We start from the raw sequence: 14,639 nt of genomic DNA, 5'->3' as shown, positions 1-14,639 counted from the left end.
CTACCTGCTACTAAACCTCTAGACTGACCAAATATGTGACAAAATGAGACCCAAAAAAACCAACATAAAGCTAACTAATTCAGAAGTCAAACAACAAAAATCAGTGTTATATTTTCAAAATTTTCACAGGACTAGTTTCGATGGTTTTACCGAACCATCATCCTCAGCTGTAAAACCACAAATGAACAAGATAGGAAATAATGATTAGATAAGATAAGAAAGCCTGGACAAGAATAAGCAAGTGGCGCCATCTGTTGATGAAACCAGAACTAAAACATAATTTCTTTAAAGGCCAAAGGCAAAGATGGATTGGAATTAGGATCGTTAACTAGAACTGAAAGATTTTTTTGAATGTGAAATGCCTCTAGAAAATCCAGTTCTCCAATGGAAGATGTTTTTTGAATAATTTTGGCAGCAGAAAAATTGAAAGTGTGATTTACGGACCAACAATGTTGGGCAACAGAAGACTTCTGTGTTTTCTTTTTTTCTAACATATACCTCATGTTCCTTGACGTGAAATTTTAAGGCTCTCTTAGTTTGGCCAATATAAATTAAACCACATTGGCAAGGAATCCTATAAATACCCCAGGAATTTATATCCGGAATGGGGTCCTTGACTATGGAACTCGGAATTTTATTGATGGGAGAATAAACAACCCTAAAGTTAAATTTCTGCAAAATATGTGCAACTTTATAGCTAATTGATAGAAAGAAGGGAATGACAACAGAATTTTTATAATCTTCTAAAACAAGAGTGTGCCTTTTAGTGTGTTGAAATGAGAATTTTTTAACTACTTGATTAATAATGAAGGGTGAAAAGCGCCTGCCAATAGCTATTGCTTTTAAATAATTTAGTTCTTCATCAAGGGATAGTTTGGAGGAGCAAACTTGAAGAGCACGGAAAACATAGGAATAAAATAAAGCTAACTTTTGTTTAGTCGGATGACATGACTTAAAGTGTGGTGGAAGGTAAACCGATGAAGGTTTACGGTAAACCGTAGTACTGAAGTTGGAGGTCTTACATGTGACCAGAATGTCCAGAAACGGAAGAGAATTGCAAGTCTCAAGTTCAAAAGTGAACTGAATAGCAGGATCAATAGAATTCATTGTTGAAAGAACTTTATTTAAATCATCTTTATTACCTTCAAACAGGGTAACAGTATCGTCTACGTAGCGGAAACATGCCGGGAAGTTTAAAGTTTCAAACAATTTTGATTCATAATAAAGCATGTAGATATCAGCCAGAATGGAACTGAGGGGCTTCCCATGGCTAATCCTTCAGTTTGCTTGTAATATTTATTTTGGAATACAAAATGTTTGTTTCAAACAGAGTTGAGTGAGAGAAATTAACTCATCAATTTCGATGCAAGAGAAATGAAATTCGCGAAGTCTGGTTTCTAGACATCTTAATGCACTCTCCACTGGAACATTGGTGAATAATGATTTTACATCAAAAGAAACAATAAGTAAATTTCTAGGAGAAATGTTTTTAACCTTTTTTACAAACTCTATTGAATTTTTGTAAAATTGTAGATATCATTTCTCTTGCATCGAAATTGATGAGCTAATTTCTCTCACTCAACTCTGTTTGAAAGAAACACATTTTGTTTTCCAAAATAAATATTACAAGCAAACTGAGGGATTAGCCATGGGAAGCCCCCTCAGTCCCATCCTGGCTGATATCTACATGCATTATTATGAATCAAAATTGTTTGAAACTTTAAACTTCCCAGCATAGTTTCGCTACGTAGACGATACGTTTACCCTGTTTGAAGGTAATAAAGATGATTTAATTAAATTTCTTTCAACAATGAATTCTATTGATCCTGCTATTCAGTTCAATTTTGAACTTGAGACTTGCAATTCTCTTCCGTTTCTCGACATTCTGGTCACACGTAACACATCCAACTTCAGTACTACGGTTTACCGTAAACCTTCATCCGTTTGCCTTCCACCACACTTTAAATCATGTCATCCGACTAAACAAAAGTTAGCTTCATTTTATTCCTATGTTTTCCGTGCTCTTCAAGTTTGCTCCTCCAAACTAGCCCTTGATGAAGAACTAAATTATTTAAAAGCAATAGCTATTGACAGGGGCTTTCCACCCAACATTATTAATCAAGCAGTTAAAAAATTCTCATCTCAACACACTAAAAGGCACACTCTTGTTTTAGGAGATTATAAAAATTATGTTGTCATTTCCTTCTTTCCTTCAATTAGCTATAAAGTTGCACATATTTTGCAGAAATTTAACTTTCGAGTCGTTCATTCTCCCATGAATAAAATTCCGAGTTCCGTAGTCAAGGACCCCATTCCGGATATGAATTCCTGGGGTATTTATAGGATTCCTTGCCAGTGTGGTTTAATTTATATTGGCCAAACTAAGAGAGCCTTAAAATTTCGCGTCAAGGAACATGAGGCATATGTTAGAAAAAAAGAAAACACAGAAGTCTTCTGTTGCCCAACATTGTTGGTCTGAAAATCACACTTTCAATTTTTCTGCTGCCAAAATTATTCAAAAAGCATCTTCCATGGGAGAACTGGATTTTCTAGAGGCATTTCATATTCAAAAAAATCTTTCTGTTCTAGTTAACGATCCTAATTCCAATCCATCTTTGCCTTTGGCCTTTAAAGAAATTATGTTTTAGTTCTCGTTTCATCAACAGATGGCACCACTTGCTTATTCTTGTCCAGGCTTTCTTATCTTATCTAATCATTATTTCCTATCTTGTTCATTTGTAGTTTTACAGCTGAGAATGTTGGTTCAGTAAAACCATCGAAACTAGTCCTGTGAAAATTTTGAAAATATAACGCATTTCACATTTAAAAAAATCTTTCTGTTCTAGTTAACGATCCTAATTCCAATCCATCCTTCCTTTGGCCTTTAAAGAAATTATGTTTTAGTTCTGGTTTCATCAACCGATGGCGCCACTTCTTTATTCTTGTCCATGCTTTATCTTATCTTATCTAATCATTATTTCCTATCTTGTTCATTTGCGGTTTTACAGCTGAGGATGATGGTTCGGTAAAACCATTGAAACTAGTCCTGTGAAAATTTTGAAAATATAACACTGATTTTTGTTGTTTGACTTCTGAATTAGTATTTGTTCGGCACGTTATTGTGTCTTACTTATAAAGCTAACTGTTAGTAAAATGTAAATGTCACTTACGTTCTTTCAAATATGACCAGCTATTATGAGAGCAAAATATTTAATGCTACTTGATAAATTGCATAAATTTAATTTTATTGTCAAACATATTAGTAATTATGTTCTTTAATTCATGTTTAGTAATAATGCATACTACTTAGGGATCTATTTTATTTTTAGGATGATGTTACAAAAGTGAAATTCAGGTACAGATAATATTTTTGATTGAATTTATTCAGTTTCCATTTGCTCATAGGTCCTTGATTTTTTTCATTAATGGTCCTTAAAAGTACTTATTTTCCATGTGCAGAAATGTGTATAAACCCTGTTAATGCCAGTCAATATGATAAACTGAAATATGGCTTTCTGTTTCTTATAATTATGATACTACTGGGCTAAACTTCTGAGAAGTTAATGTGAAGCTCAATTTATACATTGTGACAATAAAAATTCCAGATTTCTTTTGTAAGAATCAAATTTGAATATTAACTTGTATGAGATTTTCGTCTTGCATTTTCATTTAAAAACTTATTAATATTCTTAAAAAAGGTACTTTTTAATTGAAAAAATTAAAAAAGGTACTTTTTAATTGAAGAATGATCTAAAAATCAAATGATCCTTAAAGGTTTTAGGTGCTTGCTTGGATAATTTTCTTTTGATAGAAAATATGAGAAAATTAACCAACTGAATAGTGGTCATTAACTGCTTCAAGATACTGATATCAACTTCATGAATTTTATGAAAATTTTCAGATCCTGTTGCTTATAGTTCAATTGAAAATTTAGTGATAGATTTATTTTCTCGCATGAGAATTTTAGAAATGGCCTAATGTTTTACTTCATGTCATTCATTTACAATATAGTAAATACTAATTAGTATGACATTGGGGCTTTCTTTTTGGCACAAATTAATTAAAAGTGCTAAATATTATCAATTGATGGATCATATTATAAAGTTCAGTGCCTGTATTTGTTGAACTTCAAAATTCATTGAATATTGGAAAAGAAATGATGAGGATAAAATGTAAGTGACATAGAGTTGTTATTTTAGTTAATAAAATTATGCTTATTGATTCATACTATAATTTTATTGTTTGTATTCGCTAGGTAAAAAATAATATCTATGTTACTTGAAATAAAATAACATTTTATTTTTCACTTTATATTTCATAGTTTGATTATTGACATTTCTAACCAACATCATCTCATTTGTATTTAATTGTACTTAATTTTTACTTCCTTGTACGAAGTAAAAAGGAAGTATTGTAATCACGAAATGTTTCCCGCAGCATATTTCAACGAAAATATCCATTTTGACCCTTATCGAATGCAATTTAACGATGTTTTTGCGTGATATCTGTACGTAAGGACAGAATAAAAGATTCGTTTCCTCAAAAAAAAAAAAAAAAAAAAAATTATAAAACTGCTTTAGAATTAATTTTGAAGGGAATTTTTCGTGGCGTCTGTACGAACGTATGTACGTACGTATCTCGCATAATTCAAAAACGAGTAGCCTCAGAACGTTGAAATTTTGTATATAGGACTGCTATAACATGTAGATGTGCACCTCGTATTTTGGTTGCAATCGTCCGCACCAAACGTATATAAATACTATATTTATATATATATCAACTTTGTTACTCGGCACAGTGATCTCAGTTTCTTTACTCTTATGTGTTTGTAAATTGTACATTTTTTGCTTTAAAAATGATTGAATTTTGTTGTTCTTATCTTCTGGTTAAGGTTTTTATGCCTTTCGTAATTCTGGAAGCAATATTTGTACAATTATCAACAATTTAAAAGCTGTTTAAGTGCGTTTAAGTTTTAAATAACATGGCGGACATATTTGTTCACATTTGAAACAGCAGAATTGTAGATTTGTTGCCAATCTAGAGAAACTTAGCTTCGCAACAACAAAGATAACGCTTTCATTTATTATTACGGATTAAATCATGCTTAAACATTTCTGGAATTTTTTCGAGGAAATAAGTGTTTAAGATTTACTTCGTAATTTTTAATACAGATATTTTGAGTTTTTATGTATTTTTGCCTTGTCGCGAAGTGAGAACTTAATTAATTGAATGAGAAATACTCAATCGTCTGTGAAAAACTGTTTTTTTTTTTTTTTTTTTTTTTTGTTTTTTTTGTTGTTTGTTTTGTTTGCTTAATTTCTTTTTTACATCGTTCTAGCTTTATTATAGTATTTGAAAAGAACATCTGGCAACGATTAGATAATTCTTTAAATGATATACTTTTTGTGCACTCTGAGTTATAATATGAATGAAATATAATACTGTTAAAGGAACCTAGTGCCAGAGTGTCGCTATGTTAAACAAATAGAGTGAATTTTAAAGAATGCCTTTATTCTATTGTGGTTTATGCGCTGTCGGCAAAGTAGGTTTAATTAAATCTAATAAGTTTAAAAGAAATGCAAGAAACAAATGCATATAATTTAATATTCCGTACAAGGAAGTCATGTAGTGTACACATCAGATTTTTCTTTTTTGTTATTTGTCTGTTTTTTTTTTTTGATAAATTTCTTTTTTTCCTTTTTAGCTTGCCATGGCTACATACCATCTTTGGATATGTAAATTCTCAAAGACAGATGGTTCTTCATGCATTAGTAGAATTAATGCACAGTTTTTGCCACCTCTTTGGAAGGCCATTTACTCAGAAAAATATTAAGCCCTCTTTTCTATCTAGACTGTCCATTGGCGAAGAAGAGAAAAGTATGATTTTATTATTTTTATTCTATCTATGCTAGAGTCTTTCAAAATATATGTTTTTCATTCTTTTTTAAATGTGTTTACCTGAGAGGGGATAGTTAAAAAAATAGAAAGTACAAAAAAAAAGTTCCCGAATCAGAAAACATTTCAAAACTATAAAAAAAACTTTGAAATTCAAAAAATAATAAAATTATCACAAAAATTGCATAAAGTAATAAGTATATTTAGTGACCATAATTTTGTGGAAGCTGCCCGTATTATTTTCTCTTTTACTTCTATTGTTTTTAAGGAGGTTTTAAAATGATCATGGTTTTTCAAAAAGGAATTATGTTATGCTTAGAATAATACTCTCATAAAGATCTCCAATTTAAGGAAACTGTCATTAAATCTGAAATGTACGAAAGATTATTTTCATATTGTGAAAATGTTGTTTGTTATATATGTTTAATACAAAATTTGGAGAAAAAGAAATAAAAAAATTTAATAGAAGAAAAGTTATTTTATGAAATGTAGTTTTGTAAAGTAAACACGAGAAGGGAAAAGAATTCCCGTTTATCAAGTCTGATTTTTGTAATTTGATTTAATAAGAGTCATTTGAGCTGTATGGTTAATCTTATGACAGTTGTTCAAGCAAAAACATTTTTTACGAAAGAAAACTGTTCCTTTCTTGCTGAATAATTTATCAGTTTGTTATAGATATCATTTGTAATGTATAAAATTGAAAATAAGGCTGCTCAGTCATGCATACTAATGAAATAATTAAAAAATTATTTGTGTTTTATTATAACCTTTCTTCATACTTCAAACTGTTACCTTATAAACTTGTATATTTCTTCTTTTATCATGGTTTTTTCACAAGTGATTATAAAACTTCTGATTTGCTCACATAATTATAAACTTTTGAATTCAAAAACTGGAACTGCTTATAAAAGTATGCATTTTCTGGAACTTATGAGACTTCTTCCCTCCCTCCCCCATATACGTACTCTTTGAAAATCTCAGACAAGGTAATCCTTCGTTCCTGTTCTGCTGAGATCAGAAGGGAAGTACATTGAATAACCCTTCTGTTTGAAATCACAAAATTAATTAGGTATGTTTTAATTACAAAGTAATAATATTGTGGCATTTCCCTTTCTTAAATCCTTTCAGAATTTATTATTATTAAAATACTGTTAAATTTTCTGTTAAAACTTATACATATTTTACAATAAGTAATAAGAATCTTCATATTTAAACCATGTAGTAGAATAAGAAATTTTGTTTGCGTGCAGTGCAAAGAATGAATTTCAGTATAAAATAGAAAAATGAAAGGAATAGTTATAACGGAAATATAATATTATATTTATTCATGTATGATTTTTAGATCATGAATAGATGTAATTCATGTATGATTTTTAGACCATGAATAGATGTAATTCATGTATGATTTTTAGACCATGAATAGATGTAATTCATGTATGATTTTTTAGAGTTGTTATTAGCCTCAATCCTCATTTTTGTGTCTCTTTCTTTTCGAATAAAAGGATGTTGCCACCAATGTTATAACCATGCATTATTTTTTAAAAAATAATATAGCGAATATAAAAAATATGTGTGGCAGCACTAAATATTCTGTTGGAAATTTTAATGATATGCTGGTTTTAAATATTTTGTGATTTTGCCATTCAATTTGATATGGTGTAAGTGCAAAAAGAGCAGTATCTAATAATAGAGACAAAAAAAGTAGTGTTAGGAAGCATGACTACAAAAGCGAATTGGTAACTATGAGCTCATTCAAAGCATGAAAAACATTAACAAACCCTCTGGTGCCAAGTTAAAATCTGAATCCTTTCAGATTTTCTTTTTCTAATTTATTATTATCTTTTAATCTGTTCTTCCAATAACTTATCTTTCTCGAAATGATATATCCCAGTTAAATTTCCCCTTTCAAGTTTTAAGTAATATATTAGTATTGCTGATTACCAACCTAATACACTTTTTTGCAAAAAATAGATATATATGCCCCAAAGAAAAATTGAGACACAACTATGAAATGTGGCATGCAAATGTGTTTTGCTGAATTGTGTAACTGATTAAACTTGCAGCACTAGGTCAACGTTGTGGAACAGTGCATTGTACGTCTGAAGTGTGCAACTGGTAGAATGCAAAAGGGCAGGTGTGGCGAGTGATGAGCGTTTGCATTTGTGCTGACAGCTTGGATACAAGACATAATAATGAAAGATGCCTTTAAGACATACTTGATGGTATTACAAACAGTTGTCAGGCTTTGGGAGGGGTCATATAATAGGGCTAAAAGAGGCCCGTTGGTCGAATAGGCCGATCGACTGGCATATCTCTAATAGCATTGTTGGAACATTGTTTGAACTTGCAGCTCAGCAAAGACATATTTGGCCCATGTAGTAACTCAGGACACTCTGGACCACCAGTGCATAAGACGATCAGGCAATTAGAAGAACTGTCATGTCTGTACCAACAGTTATGCTATAAGGTTGTTCAATAAGTTTGCGGAGCGCCATCTATTCGTCAATATTAGACCTAAAACTTCGACACCATTTTCATATTTGTTCTTTCTTAGGAACACGTCAAAAGTTTCATTTCGATATGTTAATTTATTCATTGTTTAACTGCCCTTTATATCTAACGTGTTGTGCCTTTTTTCAGGTATGGATAAAATTGAGCAATGTGCAGTTATCAAATTCTTTGTAAAGAAAGGTTTAAAGGCAATGGAAATTCATACCGAAATGGGGAATGAGTTGGGTGAATCTGCTGCTTCAAAACCAATGGATTGCAAGTGAGCTAGTTTATTCAAAACTGGTCGTACCAGCCTTGAAGACGATCCGTGAGAGGGACATCCAAAAGCTGCATCAACACCGGAAATCATCGGAAAAATACAAGATATGGTATTGGAAGACCGTCGATTGACTGAAAGAGATTTAACAGAGGTTTTAGGCATTTCATTGGGCACAGTGAGCAATATTTTGAGTGTTAATTTGGGTTTCAAAAAACTCTGCAAAATAGGTGCCGCATTCTCTAACGATGGAGCAAAAACACATTTGGATGCGACTTTACCAGCAAATTTTGGAGCATTTTAAGAAGAATAAAAGTGACTTTATCTGTCGATTTATCACAATGGATGAGACTTGTGTATACCATCATGATCCTGAATCAAAACAGAAGGCTAAGGAGTGGTGTGAACCCGGCTCTTCGGCGCCGAAGCGAATTCGTATGCAAAAATCAGCCAAGAAGGTGTTAGTATCAGTTTCTTGGGATGCAAAAGGAATTTTGTTTATAGATTACCTTCAAACTGGCAAAACAATTAATTCGGATTATTATTGTAACCTTTTGTATCAATTAGACGAAAAAATTCGTGAAAGAAGACCCGGATTACAGAAGAAGAAAATCATATTCCACCAAGATAACGCACCTGCGCACACAGCTCAAAAAACCATTGTTAAAATAACTGAATTGAAGTACGAATTGTTGCAGCATCCAGCCTATTCGCTAGATTTAGCTTCCTCCGACTTCTGGCTCTTTCCACACCTCAAACAAGATCTCCGTGAAAAACGATTTTCTTCAAACAAAGAGGTAATAGCTGTCGTGGAGGGACATTTTGCAGAGCTGCCGAAAAACCACTACAGTCAAGGGATCCATAAATTAGAAGACCGTTGTAATAAGTGTATTGAAGTTGAGGGAAACTACATTGAAAAATAAAATCATTTTTACAAATAAAAATTGGTTTCTTCATTTCCGTTCCACGAACTTATTAAACAACCTTATATCATCAATTCAATAGTCCCATTTGCCAACTCACAGGGATCTGAGGATATTGATTCACAGAAGACTAAATAATGCTGGGCTCAGATCTTGACATGTGTTAAAAGACTTGACTTTGAAACTCCGCCATAAGGAGTATCATCTTCTGTAATGACACTCTCACTGAAACTATATAAAGTCCAATTGGAAAAATGTGATCTTCAGTGACAAATCATGCTTTTCTGTCAATGTTGATTACTGTCGCATACATGTTTGGAGACGAAGAGGTGAGCAATTCAATGTACCATTTGTTACCAAAGTGCACACAGAACTCGGGTTGTTGTGACAGTCTGGAGAGGATCAGCTGGGACAGCCATTCACCATTAGTCGTGCTGCAAAGTACTTTGACTGCTTGCAGGGATGTTTGTGACATTTTGCAGCTGATCGTACTGCCTATGCTAGTTGGTCATCCAGGTTCTGTTTTCCAGCAGCACAATGATTAGCCACATACCGAATGACTTTCCCAACAGTGTCTTTGATGTGTTAATTCATCAACTGGCGTGGCAGATTTCCATACCTGTCACCTTATTGAACATGTTTTGGATATTTTGGGCAGGCAAATTCAGCCATGCACAAATACATCACAACTTTCTGACCAGTTGCACCATCTCCCACAGAGGAACAATAGCAGTTTAACAGACTTCATGTCCAACTGAGTATCAGCTTGTATAGCTGCCAGGGGTAGCTTTACCACCTACTAATTTTCACATTCTTTGTATTGCTACTCTTAAATAAAATTCTTTTTTTCACCTCAATTTTAGACCATTTGTTTGTCTACTCAAACACTATACTACTGCTGAGTTTTGTATGTGGCTCAATTCTTTCTTGGATGCATGTATATATATACAGTCAAAAGTCGTTAATTCGGACACCCATAATCCGGAATGATCTATAATCCGGACCTCAAAGCTAAAAACTTTCTGCGCATGCGCTGCGTTGGCACATGCGCACGGGCGTTTTACGCGTGCGCGTAAGACCTTGACTACTGCGCATATGCGTGTGCGCATGTGCAGAATACGTTTTCGCCTGCGTGTTTAATGTATAACGGACAGTGTAAGCTAAAATTATCTAATTATCTATTTCAGTTAATGTTAATGATTGCGTTGTTCCTTAATCTTCGAATTGGATTCCGCTTATTATTTTTTGCAGACTGTAAGAGCAATTTTATAAAAGTAAACTTGAACTTTCGATTATGTCAAATAGAATTTCCGATGCTGGAACTTCCAAAGGATCTACAAAACGAAAGTATGTTTCGATGTCCAACAAACAAAATGTGGAATTGCTGCAAAAAATGGATAAAGACATGAAGAATGTGACAGAGAGGTTAGTGAAAACGAAAAAATTTCGATTGACAAGTTAGTCGGTATTCTCGGCACAGCAATTAACGGGACTTGAACAGCGGAACTTTGTAACTGAACAAGAAATTATGTCTGTTTATAGAATTAAAGAGAAAGTATTATCACATAAAACGAAGCAACTTAAAAAACTTACATTGAAAGAAATGTTTAATAAAGTAAACAAATAAATATTAAGCCTTTTTTTTTTGTAAATTTTGATACCCTTTAGATCATAATTGTTCTTTATTTCATAAAGTACGGTTTCATATTTTTAATTTTAGAATTTCTGCATGCCATCTTACGAGATTTAAACTGATGATCTATAATCCGGAAAAATCGATAATCCGGAATCGCCGAAGTCCCGACGAGTCCGGATTAACGACTTTTGACTGTATATATATTTTGCAACAGAATGTATATTGCTGGTTATGATTATTATATATATATATATATATATATATATATATATATATTAGCACATTTCTTTATAGCGCAATGTGTTTTTCTGATAATTTTCCTTTTTGTTTGCAAAAAATCTTTAAAAAAATTTTTTTTCTTTAACTATTTCTTCTAATACATCAAAAATTTTGTACTGAATATTTAGATCTGGGAACAGCTGCAAATCGCTCAGCATATCAAGATGCAACTGTTCCTGTATATGTTGCAGGAGTTTTGGCTGCTCTTCATCAGGTATTGAATTAATAAGTAACCTCTTGTTATGTTTTATGTTATGACTTGCATATAATGGTAAATAGCTGTAAGATTTTATATGGTGTTTTTAGATTCTGTGATATGTTTGTTACAAAAACTGTATACTGCAATCTTGCATAAATTTAAACATGTGGTTAAATAAATTAGCTTTCTACTTCTAAATGAAATAAGGAATTCCAAAAGTTAAGTTTGTTAGAAAATAACATTTCAGTGCTTTAAATTATTTGATTTTCAGTTAAGGGAAATTTCATTCATAAAATTTTTTAAATTTCAAAAAGTAGAATTAGCGTAATAAAATAAGTCATAACTTAAATGGCAACATTTTCCTTTCATGAAATTAAATTATTCAGTTTTTTAGGTCACTTAGCAATGCATGTACTGAAAGTTTTTTTATCAACATATAAACTGTTATGATTATTAAGAAAGACTTATTAATTAATTAACATGTGTAAGACTGTTCTTGGGATTCATGGGGAAAACCATGAAAATGCCTCTGCAGCCAGCCTGTTTGCCTGGAATCAAATCCAGGGGTTGAACTTCTAGTAGCAACTTTGTCACTTGGTCGCTGGTGGGCTAATTAATAGCAAGAATGGATGTTATTTTTATTTAAAAAAGGAAATATTGGAATGATTTCTTACTAGTTTATATTTCAGAAAGCTGTATTTGTAGAATTTGGAATCTTTAATAGTGTTACCTAATTTATATATCAAATGCATACTTAATTGAATATTTCTTCTTATTTAAAAAAAGTTCAGTTTGTGGATGAATTGATTTTTTATTATTCAGATTTTATAAGATCTTCCAGATGTTAAAGGAAGTCTGAAGGAACAAGTTATAAAATATGAAACACTGTTTATTTTGTCATTTTCAATTATGTTATTGCCATTCTTTTAAAATTACATCTATAAGGTTATGAAAACATTTAAGTGAGTATTTTAATGACTAAATGTTTGACGAGTGCTTATAATTTAGTTACTGGAAAATTAGTATTGGAGCAGTAATTTAAAAAGAATAAAAACTATTTTTAATTGTTTTTTGGTAATAATATTATATGAAAATGTTCAGGCTTGATAAGTTACTTGTAGTTTTCAAGTGTATGATACTTTTTTTAAGCAGTATGTTAGTAGGATTCCTTATAGTTAGTTAAAAAATTAGCTGTTCAGGAAACCCATCAGTTTCCAGGATTTATTAATGAAAAATTTTTCTATATGTAGTACTAATTTTAATTTCGGTTACATTTTCCTGAAACACTGAAATTGCAGCATTTTGCATTTCTGTTTAATAGTAGAATAATGTTACATCATCAGAATCACAGCTTGATCTATCAAAATATCACTTTCTAAATTATTTTGTATATTCTTCAATTCTGTTTTGAAGCATAACATTTTTTGTTATACTTTTTTCCATGTGAATCATATTTCTTAATTATTTTTATTCCCATTTTCCCTGCAGTGAAATAGTTGAATACTAATTGCCAAACAAAACTTGAAATTAAATTGAATTGACTTTTTCTTCATATTGCAATATTTTGATTTTTGTTACATTGTGCTTGCAACTCTAATGTTTATTTGTCCCTGTTAAGAATACTTGGAATGAAAAAAAAAAAAAAATTGAGCTTCCACCTTAGCTGCAATTCTTGCATTTCATTAAAATTTGCTCTTTATGCCTTAGGCTGAAGATAGGCAAGAATTGTTGGAATTTCTGCAAGATTTGCTTTGCACTGTATCACTCTATCATCTACCTGACTGCAGTATAAAAGCTGCTCTTGCAGAACTGAGGTATGATATTTAAACATATATTGCAAATAATAAAATAATAATTTATTGATTTATAAATCAATTAGTAAATTGATTAAATCTGTCTTATTTATGTGCATGTGATATTTCGTTAAAATAAATTTTGAAGACCCATTTTAAATATAGACTTTTTCCTTTATGTTTAGTAGAAATAATGTGTAATTTATGATTATCTAAAAGTATAGTATCCCAGAATCTCGTTGAGTGTTTGTATCATACATATTATTCCTGTGTCATAAAAATATCTAATTTTGTTGCTATTTAGAAAGACAAATGTATGGAGATAAATATGTACATCTGAAGAATAAGTTAGCTTATTTGAATATGACAAAGCACTACTGTTATTTCAATATGACTAAGAAGAGAGATGCCTTCATGAAAAACTATCCAAGAGAAACTGGCATACTCCAAATGGGAAAAACCACAAAAACCAAATATGCAGCCAGCCCATGTGCCTGGGAACACTAAGGTTGAACTCTCAGTATTCAGCAATCTTAAATACTTGTAAACTAGTGGGGTACATATAAGGAATAACATATTTGATATTCATGATTTTAGATAATATAATATCTAGTTACAATGAAAGTCTTCTGCCAAAAAATGTTCTTAATAAAATTAGGGGGAAACATGAAAGCAATATCTTTAATATATTTATAATTGTCGTTACCTGCTTGAGTCAGCTCATGTGGTATGCAGCAATTGAACTTGTACGTCAAGTTTATGTGATGTATAGCATGACTAATGGGTAATACTTGCATACTTCTTTCACACGTTTCCGCAGACGAGACTCGTCAACATCATTAGGACAGCCAGAGCATTTTGCTTCTTAAATGTCATAGTCGTTGTTTTTGAACTTTCGTTACCAAACCTTCACAGTCTTATATGATACGACATTAGTACCTAAATATATACACATGATTTGGTGATATTCTATAGCTGACGTTTTGCAACAGAACTGGAAGTAAATGATGTTTCTGATCTGTTTGCATGATAGTTAACCGTTACAACCCAATATATGTTTAGTTAATATGTGTACATAATTTTTTTCAAATTTGAATGTCTCAGTATTTTTTACCCTTTCTCATGCATAACCAAATGAAAAATATAT

The 14,639-nt window shown here is 31.5% G+C and overlaps 1 protein-coding gene across 3 annotated transcripts in view; it reads left to right on the top strand.

The window, feature by feature from the left end:
- Positions 1-14,639, top strand: part of LOC118191816 (RAB11-binding protein RELCH homolog) — a 104,881-nt gene that overhangs the window by 65,695 nt on the left and 24,547 nt on the right. For all 3 annotated transcript variants that reach the window (XM_085821866.1, XM_035362669.2, XM_035362677.2), the window contains 3 exons: positions 5,705-5,877; positions 11,629-11,714; positions 13,407-13,513. In XM_085821866.1, the coding sequence (XP_085677992.1) occupies positions 5,705-5,877; positions 11,629-11,714; positions 13,407-13,513 (366 nt within the window). The remainder of the gene's footprint in view (positions 1-5,704; positions 5,878-11,628; positions 11,715-13,406; positions 13,514-14,639) is intronic.

Source organism: Stegodyphus dumicola, chromosome 8, assembly GCF_044657685.1.
Source record: "Stegodyphus dumicola isolate Sdum_Otavi_A_Nest chromosome 8, ASM4465768v1".
NCBI lineage: Eukaryota > Metazoa > Arthropoda > Arachnida > Araneae > Eresidae > Stegodyphus > Stegodyphus dumicola.
The sequence above is the reverse complement of the archived record's forward strand: the minus strand, read 5'-3'. Positions and strand labels throughout refer to the sequence as shown.